The sequence below is a fragment of the Salvelinus alpinus genome, chromosome 4 (genome assembly GCF_045679555.1).
Source record: "Salvelinus alpinus chromosome 4, SLU_Salpinus.1, whole genome shotgun sequence".
Taxonomy (NCBI): Eukaryota; Metazoa; Chordata; class Actinopteri; order Salmoniformes; family Salmonidae; genus Salvelinus; species Salvelinus alpinus.
This window is the reverse complement of record NC_092089.1, coordinates 57,026,016-57,049,790: the sequence shown is the minus strand read 5'-3', so window position 1 is coordinate 57,049,790 and position 23,775 is coordinate 57,026,016. Positions and strand designations below refer to the sequence as shown.

The window sequence follows — 23,775 nt, the reverse complement described above, 5'->3', positions numbered from 1 at the left end:
TAAATCTATCAAAAGTAGAGAACATTACAGACTATTTAGGGGCTCCCGAGTGGTGCAGTGGTCTAAGGCACTACATCTCAGTGCTAGAGGTGTCACTACAGACCCTGGTTTGATTCCAGGCTGTATTTCAACCGGCTGTGATTGGGAGTCTCATAGGGTGGCGCACAATTGGCCCAGTGTCGTCTAGGTTAGGGTTTGGCCGGGGTAGGCCGTCATTGTAAATAAGAATTTGTTCTTAACTGACTTGCCTAGTTAAATAAAAATAAATAAATAATACATGTCCTCAAGTGGCCCAGCCAGAGCCCAGACATGAACTTGATTGAACATATCTGTAGAGACCTGAAAATAGCTGTGCAGCGACGCTCCCAATCCAACCTGACAGAGCTTGACAGGATACAGGTGTGCCTAGTCTATATTTTAATATGAACAAGTACAAGGTTGCTGCAGTTTGACATGGTTTTCACCCTCCCCCAAGTGCAGGAGTTTTTTTTTTAAACCACGTGACCAGATAAGAAAAACTCTGGTCCCATCATAGCCCATATTCAACCTTTTTACAACAGATTAATCACGTCATACTGTATAAAGTCAGAGTTTTATCTGGTTAGGTTATCAGATCAGGAAAAACTACAAGATTCCTGACGAAAAACGGTAACCTGCAACCCTGGGTAGAAATGTGTCAATGCTGATTAAAAAATTCCCTGCCTTAGGATCTGTGCAGGATAGTGAGAGTCAGTAGTATCAAGGTGAACAGTTATATGACTCAGAGTTGGTTTGTGTTAGGAATGGCGCTTACAGTGGTAGTTTGGATACTAGGGGTCACAATCATTGTGTTCTAGTCATTGCAACCCCTTTATCAGTGAGACCATAACAATTAAAATTCAAGTAACTGCATAAATAACATAGTGTCTTAATAGGGCGTTGGGCCAGCACGAGCCACCAGAACAGTGTCAATGCTCCTTGGCATAAATTATAAAAGTATCTGGAACTCTATATGAGGGATGCGACACCATTCTTCCATGAGAAATTCCATAATTTGGTGTTTTGTTGATGGTGGTGGAAAACGCTGTCTCAGGCCCCACTCCCGAATCTTCCTTAAGTGTTCATTTGAGTTGAGATCTGGTGACTGACACACACACACACACACACACACACACACACACACACACACACACACACACACACACACACACACACACACACACACACACACACACACACACACACACACACACACACACACACACACACACACACACACACACACACACTTTAAACCTCCTATGCTCCTTTGAGACTCCTCTTTCAAAGTCACCAAGCTCTCTTCTTCTAGCCATGGTAGCCAAAATAACAGGCAACAGGGCATTTTTATACATGACTCGAAGTATGATGGGATGTTCATTGCTTAATTAACTCAAGAACCACATCTGCGTGGAAGCAAATGCTTTCAATTTACTTTGTATCCCTCATTCACTTAAGTGTTTCCTTTATTTTGTCAGTTACCTGTAAGTCAGTCATGATTTAACCTTTCCGTCACCTGTTAGATATTAGCCTAAGCTTTGTAGGTGACATTATCAGTGACTTATCAGTGACATTATCAGCCCAAACCCAGGTCTCAGGTCTGTAAAGTTCAATGCCACCTCAAACTTGTTCAGCACATATACAATTACATTAATTTTAGGAGGCATTTCACAACAGAACACTAGGGCAACATTATCTTATTAATCAAAAATTAACATTTTAAATGGCATTTCTTTCAAAATAAGTGTTGGAATTTTTGTCTCCAGGTCCTGATTTGAATACCTGTATAATAAATGTGTTGTTTACATTAGCTCTAAATATATTATTGCCACCATTTCATGGACATCATTAAATGAGGTTTTTAAATAAATCCTGCTCTTTTGTGAGCAATTTTTTCACCTTTCATTGCTGTGTGACAGACTTAAAATGTCACCTTAAGGGACTTGAGAGGACGTTAACGGACCACAATGTTCTTAAGGAGGGTCTTGAACATAAGAAAGCAGTGCAAAGACAGGCTTTCAAACACATTCACATCTGAATCAAACATATATACACGCAAAGAGACATGCTCCAAGGCACGTACAGTTGAAGTCGGAAGTTTACATACACCTTAGCCAAATACATTTAAACTCAGTTTTTCACAATTCCTGACATTTAATCCGAGTATTTTAAGAATGTGAAATGTCAGAATAATATAGTTGAGAGAATGATTTATTTGTCACGTTCGTCGTAGTGAGGAGACCAAAGCGCAGCGTGATGTGAATACATACTTTTAATGTAAGACGATTGAACACGAAGTACACTAAACAAACTAACAAAATAACAAAATGAACGTGAATGCTATAAACAACAAGTGCAGACATGCAACATCACATAGACAATAACCCACAAACCAAACTGGAAAATGGCAACCTAAATAGGATCCCCAATCAGAGACAAGCGGGCCCCGGACTGAAGACCATCGTAGAGGGCGCCACTGGACGGAAGGGTGCCTCTAGACTGAGGAACGACTCTGGCAGCTCCGGACAGGAGGGCGACTCTGGCAGCTCCGGACAGGAGGGCGGCTCTGGCAGTTCCTGACTGACGGGCGGCTCTGGCAGCTCCTGACTGACGGGCGGTTCTGACAGCTCCTGACTGTCGAGGCGCACTGTAGGCCTGGTGCGTGGTGCCGGAACTGGTGGTACCGGGCTGAGGACACGCACTTCAGGGCGAGTGCGAGGAGCAGGAACAGAGCATACTGGACCCTGGAGGCGCACTGTAGGCCTGGTGCGTGGTGCCGGAACTGGTGGTACCGGGCTGAGGACACGCACTTCAGGGCGAGTGCGAGGAGCAGGAACAGATCATACTGGACCCTGGAGGCGCACTGTAGGCCTGGTGCGTGGTGCCGGAACTAGTGGTACCGGCCTGGGGACACGCACCTCGGGGCGAGTGCGGGGAGGAGGAACAGGGCATACTGGACCCTGGAGGCGCACTGGAGGCCTGGTGCGTGGTGCCGGAACTGGTGGTACAGGGCTGAGAACACGCACCTCAGGGCGAGTGCGGAGAGGAGGAACAGGATACACGGGACCGTGGAGACGCATTGGAGATCCAGAACATCGAGCTGGCTCAATCTGTCCTGGCTGGATGCCCATTCTAGCCCGGCAAACGCGATGAGCTGGAATAGAGCACGCCGGGCTAAGAATGCGAACTGAAGACACCGTGCGTATTTCTGCATAACACGGTGCCTGACCAGTTACACGCGCCCCACGGTAAGCACGAGGAGTTGGCTCAGGTCTCCTACCTGACGCAGCCAATCTCCTCGTGTGCCTCACCCCCCCAAAAAAATATTGGGGCTGCCTCTCGGGCTTCCGTGCTAGCCGTGTACCTACATATCTTCGCTGTTCCTCTATTCTCCGGTATTTTTCCTCGTAGTATCGCCGTTCCACTTTCGCTGCTACTAACTCCTCCTTAGGACGGCGATACTCCCCCGGCTGTGTCCAGGGTCCTGCTCCATCCAATATTTTCTCCCATGTCCATGATCCTTTTCCGTCCAGTATTTCGTCCCAGGTCCATTTTTCCACAACGCGCTGTTCCTTCCTATCACGCTGCCTGGTCCTTGGTTGGTGGGTTATTCTGTCACGTTCGTCGTAGTGAGGAGACCAAAGCGCAGCGTGATGTGAATACATACTTATAATGTAAGACGAATGAACACGAAGTACACGAAGTACACTAAACAAACTAACAAAATAACAAAATGAACGTGAAAGCTATAAACAACGAGTGCAGACATACAACATCACATAGACAATAACCCACAAACCAAACTGGAAAATGGCAACCTAAATAGGATCCCCAATCAGAGACAACGATAAACAGCTGCCTCTGATTGGGAACCAATCTAGGCCACCATAGACCTACATATGTCTAGACTAGACACACACACCTAGACATACAAAAAACCCTAGATAAGACAAAAACACACATACCACCCTTGTCACACCCTGACCTAACCAAAATAATAAAGAAAACAAAGAATACTAAGGTCAGGACGTGACATTATTTCAGCTTTTATTTATTTCATCACATTCCCAGTGGGTCAGAAGTTAATATACACTCAATTCAGTATTTGGTAGCATTGCCTTTAAAATGTTTAACCTGGGTCAAATGTTTCGGGTAGCCTTCCACAAGCTTCCCACAATAGGTTGGGTGAATTTTGGCCCATTCCTCCTGACAGAGCTGGTGTAACGGAGTCAGGTTTGTAGGACTACTTGCTCGCACGCGCTTTTTCAGTTCTGCCCACACATTTTCTATAGGATTGAGGTCAGGGCTTTGTGATGGCCACTCCAATACCTTGACTTTGTTGTCCTTAAACCATTTTGCCACAACTTTGGAAGTATGCTTAGGGTCATTGTCCATTAGGAAGACCCATTTGCGACCAAGTTTCAACTTCCTGACTGATGTCTTGAGATGTTGCTTCAATATATCCACATAATTTTCCTCCCTTATGATGCCATCTATTTTGTGAAGTGCACTAGTCCCTCCATCAGCAAAGCACCCCCACAACATAATGCTGCCACCCCCGTGCTTCACGATTCGGATGGTGTTCTTCGGCTTGCAAGCTTCACCCTTTTCCTCCAAGCATAACGATGTTCATTATGGCCAAACAGTTCTATTTTTGTTTCATCAGACCAGAGGACATTTCTCCAAAAAGTATGTTCTTTGTCCCCATGTGCAGTTGCAAACCGTAGTCTGCCTTTTTTATTGCGGTTTTGGAGCAGTGGCTTCTTTCTTGCTGAGCGGCCTTTCAGGTTATGTCGATATAGGACTCGTTTTACTGTGGATATAGATACTTTTGTACCGGTTTCCTCCAGCATCTCCACAAGGTCCTTTGCTGTTGTTCTGGGATTGATTTGCACTTTTCGCACCAAAGTACATTCATCTCTAGGAGACAGAATGTGTCTCCTTCCTGAGCGGTATGACAGCTGCGTGGTCCCATGGTGTTTATACTTGCATACTATTGTTTGTAAAGATGAACGTGGTACCTTCAGGCGTTTGGAAATTGCTCCCAAGGATGAACCAGACTTTTTTTTTCTGAGGTCTTGGCTGATTTCTTTGGATTTTCCCATGATGTCAAGCAAAGAGGCATTGAGTTTGAAGGTAGGCCTTGAAATACATCCACAGGTACACCTTCAATTGACTCAAATTATGTCAATTAGCCTATCAGAAGCTTCTGAAGCCATGACATAATTTTCTGGAATTTTCCAAGCGTTTTAAAGGCACAGTCAATTTAAACTTCTGACCCATTGGAATTATGATACAGGGAATTATAAGTTAAATAATCTGTCTGTAAACAATTGTTGGAAAAATGACTTGTGTCATGGACAAAGTAGATGTCCTAACCGACTTGCCAAAACTACAGTTTGTTAACAAGAAATTTGTGAAGTCGTTTAAAAATTAGTTTTAATGACTGCAACTTAAGTGTATGTAAACTTCCGACTTCAACTGTACATACCCAACCATACATATACAAATGTACAAACAGTAAGTCACCATACTAAGTACTCAGACAGCCCTTTTGTGAGTAAAGTCAAGTCCATGAAAAGACTGAACAATACACACAAAGGCATTGACATCATCGGGTGTGAAAAGGCAAAAGCTGAAGTTCCAGCCCTTGAATACAAAATGCATATTATCACAACGACAAAGAGACATCATAGTAATGTTGGGCACATAGTTCCATCCATTTCTTATACCAACTATCCTAAGAGTGCCAGCTTTGTTCTTTGACATGATCAATCCACATGTTAGTAAAATGGCCAATATATGTATCTTAGAGGAGAAATGTTCGGTTTGGTTTGCAAATTGTGTGCGCTATGCCTCTAGCCCAGTCTAACTGCCAGTCTATTATATCTGACAGCCCGTATAGGCATCTCAATCATTGAACGAACATAGCTTTGGAGAAAATGGGCAGAGAAAATGGTATATAAAACACAGACAATGAGTAGGGGAGACAGCATTTGGAGGTGTTGACTGCAGCTCATTGGAATTTCATGAGATAACCAAGGAATAAAAAAAGAATACTGGTCTTCATTAAGCATTAACATTTGACTTGGGAGTCAAATTGCTTTGAAACTCACATTGTACTTTTAAGAAATAAAGCTGGTGAGAAATTATTAAACTATTATAATTATTTATTTGATTATCCACTTAAGGGCAACGTGGGTATACTTTCCATTCTTTCCTGCATACCTCTATTGAGATGGTTAGTGTCATGCTTGGTGTTGGTCAGTCAGTACAGTATGTAGTCAAACAGTCATTCAGACTATTCAGTAGGTAGCCAGGCCATGACATGTGATCTCACAGTAGAGAGTGGAAAATTAAGAGGAAAATCAACACAATAAAAAAGTCTCAATTCCGACCTTCATTTTACCCTCTCTGTGAAGTGCAAAGATGTTATTTGGAGTGTTACAGGGACTGCTTGTGATGTGACAGAAAGAAACTACCAGGATGTTTCTGTCTTCCTGGAAGGTCAATCACAAGACAATCTATGTTGCCAGTTTAAAATGTCATTTGGCAGGCCACAATAAAAGAACAGAAAAAAACAGCAGGTCATTGTTTTTACAAAATGAACAGTCTGATTGCTTTAATCTCTTGTCTTTTTTAGCTTTCCAGTGTAAATCAGATTAGTCTTTCTCCCTTATCCTCCTTCATCCCTCTGTCCTGACAGCTCCTACTCCTCTTTCTCGCACATTTGCGCCTGCACACGTTTCCGCACGTAGAAGGCAGTGAGCGCGCTGCAGCATGCCGTGAAGATGAAGAGCGCCACTGCATCATGGGCCAGGTTGCCGTGGAGACGCTCGTAGAGGGGCCTCCGCTCAATGTAGTCTATGCGTGTCGCCTCGATCTGCACCAGGGTGCACAGCACCAGGAAGACGTGGAAGATCTGGTGGCCCTGGCCAATGAAGTCACATCGCCCGGGCAGCCAGCGCTCTGGGTGGGGGCAGGCAAAGAAGTAGGCGCTCACCAGGAAAAAGAGTACCTGGTAGCGGTGGTAAGCCACAGCCTGGTTCGAGCAGCCCCCCTCCTGCTGGTGGCAGCTGTAGATGCGGTGCAGCACGGGGCTAATGTCCAGGCAGTAGGCCAGGCCCGAGGGCACCACCTGGAATAGCTTGTGGGCAAACTTGGGCAGCCTCGGGCTGGCATACTTGCCATAGCAGCAGCCGAAGCACGAGAACCAGGCTAGGAACGCTGCGGTGGGCAGGAAGATCCCTCGCACCCGGGCGTGCCAGCCTTCCTCGATTGCATAGTAAAAGTGGGCCAGGGCGCTGCCATACTGGTAGATGGCCACGCCCACATAGTCCAGGAAGTAGAAGGTGTAGTGGGAGAGCTCGGACTTGGCGTTGAGCAGGTGGGCCAGGGCACTGCACGACAGGTAGGTGAAGGCTGAGAGGAGGACGATAAACAGGGGCTGGGCGTGGGGGTCACGGAGGAAATCCACTGTCTCGGACAGCTCCTGGCACTTGACCAGGATGATGAAGGCGGCGAGCAGGTGGGTCCAAACGTTGAGTGCCTCGTTGTGCCTCTGGAAGAGGGTGAGGAAGTAGTAGCGCCAGCTGTGTTCCGGCTGCCTGTAGCCTCCAATGATGTGAGGCTCACGGAACACCCAGGGCACATCGTGGGCCTTCACGGTGCAGGGCAGAGTAGGGAAGGCCGACTCGAGCAGCTGAGGAATCTGACGCAACTGTTGAGCATTGATGAACAGGCGACCAATCTGCTCCATCACCACGGTCGCCATGGCAAACTAAAGACGGGAGATGAGGGCAGAGAATGAGTTCACAGTCAGTCCATAATATCTATCTGGCCATGAGCTGTCATTTCTGATTGCAAGCGAGAGGATTTAGACCCTAATCGTATGTTGCATGATATTACAATGCTTTGATTTTTTGGCTTTGGCTTAGTAATGGGGGTGGGTGGAGGGGGTAGTTTAGCTTGTTAGATCATTTCATTTAACAGATATCTTTATAATGTCTACATTTGAAATAAAGCATTGTATTTTTTAAATGATATGCAAAAGTTTTATATCATGAAATTTCAATCTGAAATATTTTGGACATCAAAGCAATGTTGAGGATATCCTATTTGAGTCAGAAAAGGATACTCATATGATAGGTAAGATATAGCCTACAAAACCTTGCAGAGAGCCAATTCAAATAACACTCTTTGAAAAAATATATAAAATACTGGAACCAAGACCTAAAAAGAACTGTTGGAACATAAATAACAAAATTACAGCTAACAAAAATGTAAGCTTAATCAAGTATAAACTAATGTATAGAATATATTATACAAGAGACAAAATACACAAATTCTACAGCACAGTGGTAGAGTCATGTCTTAAGTGTAAAACAAACAATGACTTAATAATTCATGCTTTCTGGGAGTGTTATAAAGTCCAAAACTTATGGGCGGAGTAAGAAAGTTGGCTATCATAGGTTTTACAATGTAAGTTTGGAGCGGGAGAAGACGAGGATGTCTTCAAGGTAGACAAAGACGAACTGATTCAACATGTCGCGGAGAACATCATTAACCAGAGCCTGGAACACAGTAGGGGCGTTGGTATGGCCGAACGGCATGACCAGATACTCGTAGTGACCGCTGGCCGTGTTGAAGGCAGTCTTCCACTCGTCCCCTTCCCGTATCTGCACCAGGTGCTAGGCGTTCCGTAGGTCCAGCATGGAGAACACGGTGGCCCCCTGGAGTGGGTCGAAGGCCGAGGAGATGAGTGGTAGCGGTTCTTCACCATGATGTCGTTGAGATCCCGGTAGTCGATGCACGGGCGCATGGTTTTGTCCTTCTTCTCCACAAAGAAGAACCCTGCGCCGGCGGGGGACACAGAAGGACGGATGAACCCTGCAGCTAGGGAGTCCTCAATGTAGGTCTCCATAGCCTTGGACTCCGGACCCGACAGAGAGTACAGTCGTCTCCGGGGCAGAGTGGTGCATGGGAGAATCCCGCAGTCATATGGTCAGTGCGGCGGAAGCGAAGTGGCCCGGGCCTTACTGAACACCTCCCGGAGGTCCTGGAATGGGGAATGGCGGAGAGATCCGGGGCAACTTCCGAGTCCCCACGAAGAAGTCCTGGGGCAGGCTGCACTGACTTCAGGAACTGGGGGTAGCAGAACGGGCTAGGAGAATCCCAATTCCACGGGAATCTAAGGAGACTTAATGAGCAGGAACTGTATCGTCTCGCTGTGTTTCCCTGACACAAGTAGGTTGATGGGGGTGGTATTGTGGGTGACCGGGCCTATAGAGCTCCCATCCAGTGCTCCAATGTCCATGGGAATGGAGAGGGGCTGTGGGGATATCCAGCTCGGATGCCAGGGTAGCATCCATAAAGCTCTCATCTGCCCCATAGTCGATTAATACCCGGAGAGATTTCGACTGGTTCCCCCACAGCAACATGGCATGAAAAGGGATGCGAGTAAGGGGAGAGGAAACGTTCTCCATATGGCCCACCAGAGTACTCGCTCCTACCGGTGAGCCTGGTCTTTTAGTGGACAGGTGGGGACGAAATGACCAAAATCTCCTCTCCTTCCTACAGTGGTTCTTCCTGTAAAAGTTACGTCATACTGCAGCACACCTTGCTGGCTGCTGCAGAATTCTATGGCACGTTATTTAATTGTCAGCCATTGTTGCTATTAATTCTAGTTAGTGCTAGTTTCACCACCAGAGGGCATCTTTGAGAAGCATTTAAAAGTCTTCAATATTGGCTGTACTAGAGAATTGCAAACCATTTTTTGTAAGAACATAGTATATGGGTTTCAGAGAATGCCAAGACTGAGAGAATGCCACGAGTGTGCAAAGCTTTCATCAAGGCAAAGGGTGGCTACTTCGAAGAATATACAATATTACAAATATTTTGATTTCTTTAACACTTTTTTTGGTTACTACATGATTCCATATGTGTTATTTCATAGTTTTGATGTCTTCACTATTATTCTACTATGTAGAAAATAGTAAAAATAAAGAAAAACCCTTCAATGAGTAGGTCTGTCCAAACTTTTGATTTGAACTGTATGTCTGAGTTGGTGTTTTTTGTCTTTTTTATTTATGTTGAAGGTTGGGCATTAAGTCAAGGCCAAGGTAATGTCTAGTTTAGTGGATCTATGTCTGTAAAATGTTAAGTTGTCTATTGTCTTTTGTCTATGTCTATTGTCTAAAATCTGAAATAAAATCTTACAAAAAATATCAGAAATAAAGCAGTGTACTTTAGGCTACTTATGTACTGTATATTTTCAGTGTCAGCAGTGCAAATATGTAAATGCTGTAGCCTAGGCCTACACACAGGGTGCATATTAATAGTCTTCAGTAAATTAAACAGCTTCCTCAAACTCCCTCTTGTTACTTCATTTGCATGTATCTAAAAATGCAGAGCAAGCGAAAGAATGCCTATTCTACTGAGAATTGTATTGCCCTTGTATACTCCTTCCATGACCATGTTAGCGTGGAAAAGGTTAAGGAGACAAGAGGAGACCACGTAAATTACTGAGTGCTAAGGAAAAATGGTATCATGGAGCGATTGTTGAATGGGAAGAGAATTATGTAACATATTCCCCATCCTGCCGGTCTCCACCCTCAGGTTTTTACATTGGTTGCATGCCTAGCTGTCTTAAAATATTCATGGCTGAAAAACTGCTCGAGTATAAACGAATCCAGAAGCTTTGAGACTGTAGAATGGTATTCTAATGTAAATTATTTGTTCAAGACATTCAACAGTGAGGCCTATTTTAGCCTACTAGCTAACAATTGATAATTGCATGGAAATTACTGATTAATATGTTATCCTAATTATCAACGTAGCCTAATATGAACACAAATTGGGTATTTCTGTAAAAAGACATTAGAATTAAGCCGACATATGATCAGGGAGGGGTAAACTGCATACAGAATAGGCTTAAATTTCCCCTTCTGACAGCTGTTCTATTACATGTTATACGAGATGTACTAAAACAGAGTCTTCTATACGAATGCACATTATTAAAATGGTCTATCGGCATGCACATTGACATTTTATACGACCATATTCTGATGTGGCCATAGTGCTGAAAACCACAAGAAATAAAGAAATAAGAAATAAACCTACCTGAAGAAGGCAAACGCAGTATCAGTGCAAAACCTTGAATAGTGAATCCTTTGGATTATTCATTAATACATCAAATATAAATAACATTGTTTGATCAATAAAATTACTAAAGTATGATTATTCTTGTGCGGGTGGAGCGCCCATCGGCTTTTTATCAAGACGCAATCCGTAGTCAAAGAGCCAAGAACCTTTGACAAGCAGATGTTCTAACCAATCAGCGGTCAGATATGGTGTATTGTTCCTGTCTTTTCATAAGATTCTCACCAATAGCGTAGGTCTTATTTGACTGATTGCACACGGTCAGGGAATGAAATGCAGTGTGTGCTCTGAAAATGAAGAAACACCCATTCACCATAAATTATGTATTTGTTTTACTGTGTGTGTGTGTGTGTGTGTGTGTGTGTGTGTGTGTGTGTGTGTGTGTGTGTGTGTGTGTGTGTGTGTGTGTGTGTGTGTGTGTGTGTGTGTGTGTGTGTGTGTGTGTGTGTGTGTGTGTGTGTGTGTGTGTGTGTGTGTGTGTGTGTGTGTGTGTGTGTGTGTGTGTGTGCATGTGCAAGTGCATAGGACTATATTTAATGGTACAATTATTTTGCTATTTCCTTTTAGCAAAGCAAGATCACTATCAGCTGTTAACAGCTGTTTGATTCCCCTCCTAAAACAATAATAGGCTTTGGCATTGACACTTTGTTATTGGTATTTATTAGTGTACTTTATGGCAGTGTTATTTCATTCTAATCCATTCATGATGTGACTTTAAATTTGGGTGTCTACCAGAGTGCTAAACCAATAGATATAGGCCCACAGTAGCTTTGCAATGGAAACTTCCAACTCAGAAGTTAGCCCACATGTGAAATGACGAACTCAGCACAGGTTTGGCTCTTGATGAGAGACCTATTGTTCGTTTACCACCAATATGGTTCACAGTAAACTGAAACTAATTTGTATATCAAGTCAAGCACATTTCTGAATCGCTCCTTAGTCCAGTCACTGTATAAAGGCTCACATTCTCCCTCCTCCCACGTTGTGGGTAGCATTGACAATGTGTCTTTGTATGAAACACTGTGGATGCGTCTGTGAAAGGCTTGTATTGTATATACTCAGTCAGACCCAGCCCAGAACTTCAAAACAATTTGCAGAGGTGTCTCAGCTGCCTCCCCTTCTGTGAAGGCTGACAATACCACCTGCTGAGACCTCTTTATGTGGATGGTATTGTACAATACAAAAACGTTATTGTACAATTACATAAAGTGCAAATAGATGTGCACAGCCTACTGTCATACGGTGGATATCTTTCTCAGACTTAACAGGTGTCTCTAAAACAATATAGGCAAGAGCCCGACCAGAAATTTCACACAAGATTAACACACTGTTTGCAATTTCAACATGTTCCATGCTTGGTATGTGACTTGGTAACCTGTTTCCAATACATTTCAAATGTATTTAGGAACAAAAAATGCACTCCAAACTAGCTTTTCAGGTGTTTGTTTAAGCAAAGATAGGGTAGAATGCGTATTTAGTGTGTTAAAAATCAATGTGTTCCAATTGTGTAATTATTGTATTTCCACACATGTACATTTCCCGTCGGAGGGGACCCTTGTTGATGAATGGTACAGTACCTCATCCTCGTTGCTTTTTTTATTACTCTAGAAATGTATGGCTTATTTATAGAACTTGCTCAATGTGCAGGTCGTTCCATACTTGTTGAAGCACAGATGAGATGGGGGAAATATTCAAATGTCTTTTGTTGCTTGGAAGGACTTATACAGTAATATATGTTGTTTATCACATCTGCCGATACCTCCTTAGTATAACATCCACGATTAGCATGACGAATGATTGTGAACATAACTTATATAGAGGTGAGGTAGGTTAACTATAAAGGGACCAGAACATGATGCTCAAGAATTTAGGCTGACCACAGAGACTTCTCTAAATAAAATGTATTCAGCCTCCTAAGGTCAAAGAGGCACTGTTCATCACCATGCTGGCATTGTGGAGGGACCATCTGTGGCCATACAATCAGTAGGCTACATACCAGCACTCTGTAAGCGTAGGCACCAATTCAACCAAATTTTAGGCCTGAACGGCAAACCTCCCAGTTCCAATAGAATATGGCATTTGTACACTTGATCAGTGAAACAATTCAACAAAACACATTGTTAATTTCATAGTTTATAATGATAAAACAATATTACTCATATGCCCAAAAGACACTTGTCTATACACTGCCAAAATGTGTGAAAGAAAAATCTTAATTTCATCTTCCAACTACTGTTGCTCTACATTATAGCTTTGCGCTATTACCACTCGGTGTCAGTAGTCAAAGGAATGACTTGCATTTTTTTACTGTAGCAATTCATTATATTTACTAGTACCACTATCAAGGCCTTATATCACAAAATAGATGGAATGAATAACAAGAACATCTAGATAAAAATGATGATGACGAGTAAACAAACATGGCAATTAACTCTAACCAGTCTTTAGGTAAAAGATGAAGATAACATAATTGAAATACTGAGGGTGATATAATTACACTATTCATCCACTATGCTGCATCTACTATGTTGTGGGATAAATTTGAAAATGACTATCAAATTTGCATGACGAAATGAGAATTACCTAAATGGAATTACTAGTGTAGTCTCTGTGTGTACCAATACAGAAGGTGTGTAAGTAAATGAGTCTGCGACCCAAAAGCCACAAATAAATTAAGACCATTAATAATCCTTAAGGAGTCTATTGACGCACCCATGTGTCAATCTAAGTAACATAATATAAAAATCCCCATCAAAATCCGTCCGTTTAAACTAGAGATCAGTATTTTTTTGCATGGGCTGCATTTAAATCCACCGCATCCGCCTGTAGGCCTTCTGCATCTGCGGTGGAAGGTGGCCGAGCTACAGCGGTATTCATCAGATCATGAGACATCCCAAAAATCGGTCTACTCACGAAAACTTATGTAGCTCCTACAAACTATTATGACCACTCTATGAAAAAGGAAGACTCACATACACAATGGTGTTCTCCATTTTGCTCTACGCCCCCCATGGGACTTGTCTGAAGGTAACCCATACAAACGAATAGAAGTATGGAGGTCGTTTTATGCCAACAAAAATAAGGGATTAAATGTGTTAATATATATATATATATATATTTCCTGAGCTTTCTTATATATCCTAGATATAGAACAGACACTTCAAAACCTTATTCCTTATGATTCATTTTTGAATCATTTTTGAATGCCATTTATCAATGTGTTATTCAATGGGTTTCTATGGGCTATATAGTAGTAAAGGACAAATTAAATATTATTAAATCAAAATCAAATAGCTAAATGATCCATGGTATGACCATCTTTAAAACAATTTCATATGTTAGCTTAGTACCCTACCCCCCCCACAATGGCTAAGACTTTTAGAGGTTTTAAAGAACAATTGCAACTTTATTAAGATCAGATAAACGCAGTTTTACAAGGTACAAGGATTTACTTACATTATGCAAATCACAATGACAAGGACCAATGCGTAACAGTGGCATGCTTCCTTATAGGTAAAAACGCTGCTTATTTCAAAGGTCATAAACTGCAATACACAAATCTACCGGAGGTGGGGGAAGAAATACTTACACATCCACAACAAAAGCAACAATGGACAGCCTAACTAATCCTAACAAGGTGAATAAAACTATAACAATGACAAATATAATACTGTCATTGAACAGAACAAAAAGATATCTTTGCACAAGTTTTTTAAAAAATATTACAAAAGAAAATCAGTTCTCCCCCTCTGGTTTTGTTTCCTTTGCCTTTCGTACCTCCTCAAGCTTCTTATCCTAGAATGAATAAAAACATGAAAATCACATAAGTTATCCTGATTAGTTAAGTATAACTTTGAACAGTGTACATGAAATTTCAACCAACATTCTATTTCCATAACCTGGGCCTTTCAATTTGAAATTCTATCTTAAGTACAGGATTGCAGAAAATGACGTCAAGATGACTGAGAAAAATGGCAGACTGAGCAGTGAGGCCAACCTTCTCCTTGAATTTCTCATTGAGTGCTGCCATTCGTGCCGTGCGATTCTCTTTGTTGGCTTCCATCTTCTGATTGAGCTTCTCCTCTGCCGTCTTGCTGAAGTTGTTGTTCTCTTCCATGGCTTTCTTCAGAACTTCCTTCTCGTGCTCTCTCTTCTCAGCTAAGTGCTTCAGCACCTCTGCCTCATGACTCTGATCAAATTAGAAAATCAAAGTCACGCAGTAAGTTAGTGGTAGGCTAGTGGGACCAAACCTGTGCTAGAAAATAATACAATATAAATTAACTAAACCTGTAAGGTGGATGCGGCTCCATTTCCTGATACTTATTTGTGTATATCTGACTGTAGGTACCTTGCGTCTCTCCTCTGCAGCCTCCAGTTTCTTCTGAATCTCCTCCAGGGACATCTCCTTCTTCTCCTTCGGGGGAGGTAGGGGGATTTCACCCTTGGCATCGGGGGCCAAGATTACCTCAAATGCTTGACCTGAAGCACGCTTGTCCAACTCCTTGATCAGGATCTCTGTGAAAATAGTGAATCCATCAATGTTGATACAAGTATGTATCAAACTGATAATAGCATAGAGTTATAACACCTAAACAATACAATAGTGTAGCTGATTGCATAAAAGTGACTCCAAAATGTACCATTCATTTCTATTGGGCACTAAACAACAAAAAATGTGTAACTGTCCCAATATTGTTGGAGCTTATTGTAATAGTGTAATAAAGGCCTGTCATGTTAACACTTACCTCCAGAGGATGCCATTTCAGCAGAGTACTGAGGGTTGCTATGCCTGGGAGGAAAAATACAGACAAAGCCATAGGTTTAATGACAGAAAGACAATACATCAAAGATGCATCCATGCGCTAATCAGGAATGAACAGAAACACGGATTGATAAAAGCAATGACAACTATTGATTCAGAAGGTGGAGAGCCATGATATGTGCCATGTAAGAATTCAATTGAGGGTATTGCTGTCTATAAAATGACCGTTGGAGATGTATGTTAGACATGTAGCATGAATGTTAGTGATACAGCAAATGATTGAGAATAGATTTCAAAGTAGTCTTACTGCACCTGTTCAAAACAAGAGCTGGCAAATGTTAATTTTTATTTCATTTCAATGGAGACAAAAAGGGCGTGGAAATGAAGTCCTTCCCATCCTTGTTAATCAGGAACAAATACCAGAGCATAAATGAAGCTTACTAAAATAGAATTTCTTCTACCTTGCCATGGCAATATCATGTCAGCAGATAACGTTTTCTTTCCCAACATTGGAGTTGACTATTGCACGAAGACAATAAAGCACCATTGTGAATACAGGTCAAAGAACAATATGAACTTAGCTAGGTGTGGTCTGAATAGACAGTTAGATTGAAGAGCATTCAAATTCAATCATTGCAATTATTGAGTTAAAGCCAATTCCTAGCTAAAAGGTCGAGGCGTGCCTACGCTAAGACCAGCTTCAAAACAAGAAACCAACACTAGCAAAGGCTGAATACAAACGACCAACAGTAATCGCAACCTATTCATGTGGATGACAGCATGACAGATTTCAATTTCATAAAAACTAAAAACAAATACTACACAATTAGGAATCATTACATTATTAAAGATTATACAATACCACACATTAACTTGACATAGCTAGACAAATGTCACCGACACTGATATCCATCTCAACCTACCTGCAAATGCACGAATAGCAAACTGGTGCTGAGGAGACAATGGACTCGGCTACACTGTCAGCTCAGCAGGGGCACAGACACTGGCTAACAACCTGAATAAATAATCTAGCTACTGTAGCTAGCTATCTTAACCGTTGGCGGACTGAAACCCCTCTTCACATGTAAGTTAAAGCACAGCAATGTGTCCTTAGTGGTGTCGAAAGTCAATGTTTAATCGTCGACTGACGACATAGGAATTGGGAAAAAGCGCAGACAGAGGCAGAGTGTGATCACACCCACCTAGTCTCCATCACCAGAGTCATGCGCTGGGTAGCAAAACCCGCCGAAATGTTTACGTTAAAGATAAATACAATAATGTATTGTATAATACAAATATTTTTTGTGTAACGTGGAACTAGAAAAAATCCAAAACCTTGTCACCAAAAATAAAACCGAGCAGTGGGCTAAAGTTAGCTTAGGGCTTGTTAGCTAGCTATAGTAACGTTAACTGGCTTACATTATGGGATTCTCAATTACCATACATTTGTAATGACAACTAAGTTACTTACCCCAAAAATGACAAACATCACTGAAAGCGTAATGACTGCCATCAATATATCTCCAATGATTACCGTTAAAAGCGTTATTTATACCTACCTTCAAATGCTTACAAAGTGGTGTGGTCGCGCCTTCTTCACTGCCTGCCTCAGCACCGTTCGCGCAACAAAAAGGAACGAAGCACTAAAGTCAACTCGTCACATCTCGTTCTCTACTCCCATTGGTCCTAATCGTCCAATCAATAATGTCGATTTAGGGTGAGTTCGTAAATGAATTTTGTCTATCTACTCCGATTTCAAAGCACTCTCGTTTGAGTGTGCCAGAGCGCAGAATAACTCATGAATTTACGAACGCGCAACACCGTTGAATATGACAGGTCTCAATAAATGTTTGCAAAAAAATGGAAATCAAATGTTGCTAGCAGCACAGATAGTCACTAACGCTATTGATAGCATGAAAACAGCCTAACTAGCTCTGATAGGGCAAGTAAAATGGTCAGTGAGGTGTTCTCATTTGTGTCTAGAAGTAGCTAGCAAACTAGTCAACTTTAGCCAGTTAGATTGGGCGCTTGACTGCCGTTGTGAGGTCAGAACGCTCAGATCAATCCAGAGAGCGAAACGCTGTGCATTTACGAACGGACCCTAATGTATCGAGGTTCTCAGCTGGAATGAAAACAAAAGCATGAGACAGGGTTCCCAAGATGTATACAGTAGCCTACCATCATCAACATAAATAGTTACGCTATCGAGCTTTCTAAAGCTATCACTCTTCTAACCCCACTGGCGCAACATCGCGAGGACTTTCGGGAACGCTTGCGAGACAGACCAGTCAGACACAAGGGGCGAGGGTTCCGGTGTTGTGCCGTTAAGCTCCCCCCTGCCAGAATCCCCCCATCGCGTGAACGCGCACGCACTCAATTCTTCATTGCTGCGACTTGCTTGCTAGTTGTGATTTCTGATCACGTTACATGCTGACCAGACCGAACACGTCGCGTGCGCGAGCGTCGCAAAATAAATGTAGAAATCCATGTTATTCAATTATTGCACCCACACTGCTCGCACGCGCCCTAAAATTTAATTCATTTCTATTTCTGACGCAGATCGGCGCTGAAAGTCCTGCCTCTCCCATCTCCTCATTGGTTTATAGAAGCAGGTACCCACGTGCCATCTCCTCATTGGTTATACCCACGTGGGTGATTGAAAGACGAACTTTGTTGCCGGTTGTCGTGGTAATACAATGAAAGTTTAGATGCGATCACCATATAAATTCAAAGATGAAAAAGCCTGGAAGGAGGAGAGATGACTAGAAACGATTCGGTTGGCCGTTTTATGTGTGGATTAATTGTCGGAGTAGAGGTCCTTGTGCATTTCAGGTAAAATAACAACTCAATGTTTATATCCCAGGACAAATTAGCTAGCAACAGCAAGCTAGCTAAATAGGACAAATTAACGTTAGCTAGCAAGTGCAAGCTAACTAGCTAAATTGCCATACATGTTTAATGCTTTTCGACCTGTCCCCAAATTAATGTCATTGGTTCAGAGTTTGTTTTGATATTTTAACCTGCGTGTCGTGATCGCGCTTGTTGTGGGGGGGGGGGCAAAATAAATGTATGCACGATAGCGCACGCGCGAAGCCGGTTTGGGTTCCGTGTTAGGCTGCGTTTCATTTAATTTTTATGTCGGTTTGATCACGGGGGAGGCACTAGCAATGTCTGCAGTTTTCGGTTTGGCTATTTGTTTCAAGTGTATTAGTCTATAAATAAATCTCTTTGCCAAAATTCGTCATCTCTCCCATGTCTTATTCGACTAGTAGTTGTTCTGAAATGTTAATTGCTTGCCTACATTTTACTCCCTCCTCTACGTTTAATATAACACACATACATTAATTATTAATTTCAGTTGCCTATCCTGATGTGAAGTTTGTTCTATAGAAAGTATTTAACTCATATGTGTGCCACAGAAAGTGTTTGACTCTAGCCACAAAAGTAAGGATATTAGAAGGGGGGGATTTCAGCAAGGCTATTTTATTGCCTGCTGAAATTCCCCCGTTCTATCTTGGGACTGCAAGACCTGGCACAGAATAATTTTGTTAGCTCACGTTGACCAGTAGTGTGTGCCACAGAAACTATTTGACTCTAGCCACAAAATTAAGGAAATTAGAAAGGGGGGGGGGGGGGGTTTCGGCAAGGCTATATATACCAAGATATATATACACATACACACACATGCACAGTACAAATACATAAACATATTAACTCAACTTATCTCTTATCTATTTTCCTACATCAGATATGCAGGTGGATGACAGCACATAATCAGCAAGACGGAGATGCTCTTCATCCTCTTTTTTTGTGAAAGAGTGCTGTAACGCCCTGACCTTAGTTATCTATGTTTTCTTTATTATTTTGGTTAGGTCAGGGTGTGACGAGGGTGGGTATGCTTGTTTTGTATTGTCTAGGGTTTTTGTATGTCTAGGGGTGTTTGTAAGTCTAGGCATATGTACAGTGGGGCAAAAAAGTATTTAGTCAGCCACCAATTGTGCAAGTTCTCCCACTTAAAAAGATGAGAGAGGCCTGTAAATTTTCATCATAGGTACACTTCAACTATGACAGACAAAATGAGAAAAAAAAATCCAGAAAATCACATTGTAGAATTTTTAATGAATTTATTTGCAAATTATGGTGGAAAATAAGTATTTGGTCACCTACAAACAAGCAAGATTTCTGGCTCTCACAGACCTGTAACTTCTTCTTTAAGAGGCTCCTCTGTCCTCCACTCGTTACCTGTATTAATGGCACCTGTTTGAACTTGTTATCAGTATAAAAGACACCTGTCCACAACCTCAAAAAGTCACACTCCAAACTCCACTATGGCCAAGACCAAAGAGCTGTCAAAGGACACCAGAAACAAAATTGTAGACCTGCACCAGGCTGGGAAGACTGAATCTGCAATAGGTAAGCAGCTTGGTTTGAAGAAATCAACTGTGGGAGCAATTATTAGGAAATGGAAGACATACAAGACCACTGATAATCTCCATCGATCTGGGGCTCCACGCAAGATCTCACCCCGTGGGGTCAAAATGATCACAAGAACAGTGAGCAAAAATCCCAGAACCACACGGGGGGACCTAGTGAATGACCTGCAGAAAGCTGGGACCAAAGTAACAAAGCCTACCATCAGCAAGGGCATTGAAGATGAAACGTGGCTGGGTCTTTCAGCATGACAATGATCCCAAACACACTGCCCGGGCAACGAAGGAGTGGCTTCGTAAGAAGCATTTCAAGGTCCTGGAGTGGCCTAGCCAGTCTCCAGATCTCAACCCCATAGAAAATCTTTGGAGGGAGTTGAAAGTCCGTGTTGCCCAGCAACAGCCCCAAAACATCACTGCTCTAGAGGAGATCTGCATGGAGGAATGGGCCAAAATACCAGCAACAGTGTGTGAAAACCTTGTGAAGACTTACAGAAAACGTTTGACCTCTGTCATTGCCAACAAAGGGTATATAACAAAGTATTGAGATAAACTTTTGTTATTGACCAAATACTTATTTTCCACCATAATTTGCAAATAAATTCATTAAAAATCCTACAATGTGATTTTCTGGAGAAAAAAATTCTCATTTTGTCTGTCATAGTTGAAGTGTATCTATGATGAAAATTACAGGCCTCTCCCATCTTTTTAAGTGGGAGAACTTGCACAATTGGTGGCTGACTAAATACTTGTTTGCCCCACTGTAGGTCTATGGTGGCCTGAATTGATTCCCAATCAGAGGCAGCTGTTTATCGTAGTCTCTGATTGGGGATCATATTTAGGTTGCCATTTTCCCTTTTGTGTTCGTGGGTTCTGGTTCTATGTTTAGTTGCCTGTCTGTACTATTCACATAGCTTCACGTTTCGTTTTGTTCAGTGTTCATTTTTTAACAAATAGAATCTACGCATACAACGCTGCGCCTTGGTCCGATTCATACGACGAACGTGACAACGGCGGATGTAGAAAGTAAACATCTGCACCTCGATGTTGTCAACTGTGCTTATGTCTGCGTAATGAAAAAGTAGCGAAAAAATAAAAACTTCTGACTATTTCTGGTCTAGCGATTGATGACAAACGAGCTCGCTGCCCAGACTTACATAATTACAAAGAGGAGATTCTCCTGATTAAAATGGTGCCCTGGTAACAGTTTTGCTTCCGTCCCTCTCCTCGCTCCAAACCATGGACCCTCTGCATACATAGACAACAGCCACCCTCGAAGCATCATTACCCATCGCTCCACAAAAGCCACGGCCCTTCCAGAGCAAGGGGAACAACTACTTCAAGGTCTGTGACATCACCGATTGAAACGCTACTAGCGCACACTCCGCTAACTAGCTAGCCATTTTACACCAGTTACACCCAACTTGAAAAAAATATATATACACATTGCCAGATATTTGGCGAAATAGACAAACATGCCTATATTTCCCCCTTAGGAAAGAATGGGAAGACCGCAGAGGTCCAATATTGTTTTTGTTGTTTACATTTTATAAATGTGAGCAGGTCTCACTGCCAACAATAGCAAGGCAGGCATTGTGACGTTGAACAATAAGCTGGGAATAGAACGTTTGGAAGGCGAGCTGGGTCCACGGTGCCCAATAGAACTATTAGAACAGTTAGTGCTAAATACGGCTGCTAGAATCCTGACTAGAACCAAAAAATTGGATCATATTACTCCAGTGCTAGCCTCCCTACACTGGCTTCATGTTAAGGCAAGGGCTGATTTCAAGGTTTTACTGCTAACCTACAAAATATTACATGGGCTTGCTCCTACCTATCTTTCAGATTTGGTCCTGCCGTACATACCTACACGTACGCTACGGTCACAAGACGCAGGCCTCCTAATTGTCCTTAGAATTTCTAAGCAAACAGCTGGAGGCAGGGCTTTCTCCTATAGAGCTCCAATTTTATGGAATGGTCTGCCTACCTATGTGAAAGACGCAAATTCGGTCTCAACCTTTAAGTCTTTACTGAAGACTCATCTCTTCAGTAGGTCATATGATTGAGTGTAGTCTGGCCCAGGAGTGTGAAGGTGAACGGAAAGGCTCTGGAGCAACGAAACGCCCTTGCTGTCTCTGCCTGGCCGGTTCCCCTCTCTCCACTGGGATTCTCTGCCTCTAACCCTATTACAGGGGCTGAGTCACTGGCTTACTGGTGCTCTTCCATGCCGTCCCTAGTAGGGGTGCATCACTTGAGTGGGTTGAGTCACTGACGTGATCTTCCTGTCTTGGGTTGTGCCGTGGCGGAGATCTTTGTGGGCTATACTCGGTCTTGTCTCAGGATGGTAAGTTGGTGGTTGAAGATATCCCTCTAGTCGTGTGGGGGCTGTGCTTTGGCAAAGTGGGTGGGGTTATATCCTGCCTGTTTGGCCCTGTCCGGGGGTATTATCGGATGGGGCCACAGTGTCTCCTGACCCCTCCTGTCTCAGCCTCCAGTATTTATGCTGCAGTAGTTTATGTGTCGGGGGGCTAGGGTCAGTCTGTTATATCTGGAGTACTTCTCCTGTCTTATCCGGTGTCCTGTGTGAATTTAAGTATGCTCTCTCTAATTCTCTCTTTCTCTCTTTCTTTCTTACTTTCTCTCTCTCGGAGGACCTGAGCCCTAGGACCATGCCTCAGGACTACCTGGCATGATGACTCCTCGCTGTCCCCAGTCCACCTGGCCGTGTTTCAACTGTTCTGCCTGCGGCTATGGAACCCTGACCTGTTCACCGGACATGCTACCTGTCCCAGACCTGCTGTTTCAACTCTCTAGAGACAGCAGGAGCGGTAGAGATACTCTTAACGATCGGCTATGAAAAGCCAACTGACATTTACTCCTGAGGTGCTGACTTGTTACACCCTCGACAACTACTGTGATTATTATTATTTGACCATGCTGGTCATTTATGAACATTTGAACATCTTGGCCATGTTCTGTTATAATCTCCACCCGGCACAGCCAGAAGAGGACTGGCCACCCCTCATAGCCTGGTTCCTCTCTAGGTTTCTTCCTAGGTTTTGGCCTTTCTAGGGAGTTTTTCCTAGCCGCCGTGCTTCTACACCTGCATTGCTTGCTGTTTGGGGTTTTAGGCTGGGTTTTTGTACAGCAATTTGAGATATCAGCTGATGTAAGAAGTGCTATATAAATACATTTGATTTGATTTGATGGGCAAAAGAACACAGACACTGGACAGAGGAACTCTGCCTAGAAGGCCAGCATCCCGGAGTCGCCACTTTACTGTTGACGTTGAGACTGGTGTTTTGTGGGTACTATTTAATGACGCTGCCAGTTGAGGACTTGTGAGGCGTCTGTTTCTCAAACTAGACACTCTAGACATTCTAAGAGTACGGCTAAAGGCTATAAGAA

The 23,775-nt window shown here is 42.8% G+C and overlaps 2 protein-coding genes across 5 annotated transcripts; both read right to left on the bottom strand.

Moving 5' to 3' along the window:
- Window positions 1-2,272: 2,272 nt before the first annotated feature.
- On the bottom strand, window positions 2,273-11,353 carry LOC139574018 (membrane progestin receptor alpha-B-like). Its single transcript, XM_071398122.1, has 2 exons — window positions 11,140-11,353; window positions 2,273-7,798 (listed from the first exon to the last, which is right to left on the bottom strand). The coding sequence occupies exon 2, from the start codon at window positions 7,790-7,792 to the stop codon at window positions 6,728-6,730; it is 1,065 nt and encodes a 354-aa protein (XP_071254223.1). The 5' UTR covers window positions 7,793-7,798; window positions 11,140-11,353; the 3' UTR covers window positions 2,273-6,727.
- Window positions 11,354-14,895: 3,542 nt separating this feature from the next.
- On the bottom strand, window positions 14,896-18,260 carry LOC139574017 (stathmin-like). Of its 4 annotated transcripts, none has more exons than XM_071398117.1 (5): window positions 17,500-18,260; window positions 15,924-15,967; window positions 15,527-15,693; window positions 15,176-15,367; window positions 14,896-14,973 (listed from the first exon to the last, which is right to left on the bottom strand). In XM_071398117.1, exons 2-5 carry the CDS (start codon window positions 15,937-15,939, stop codon window positions 14,914-14,916), a joined length of 435 nt encoding a protein of 144 aa, XP_071254218.1. In that variant the 5' UTR covers window positions 15,940-15,967; window positions 17,500-18,260; the 3' UTR covers window positions 14,896-14,913. The 4 variants fall into 4 exon arrangements, with proteins under 4 accessions (XP_071254218.1, XP_071254221.1, XP_071254219.1 ...); XM_071398120.1 differs by having other exon boundaries at window positions 17,514-17,555; XM_071398118.1 differs by having other exon boundaries at window positions 17,412-17,523.
- Between the last annotated feature and the right edge of the window lie 5,515 nt (window positions 18,261-23,775).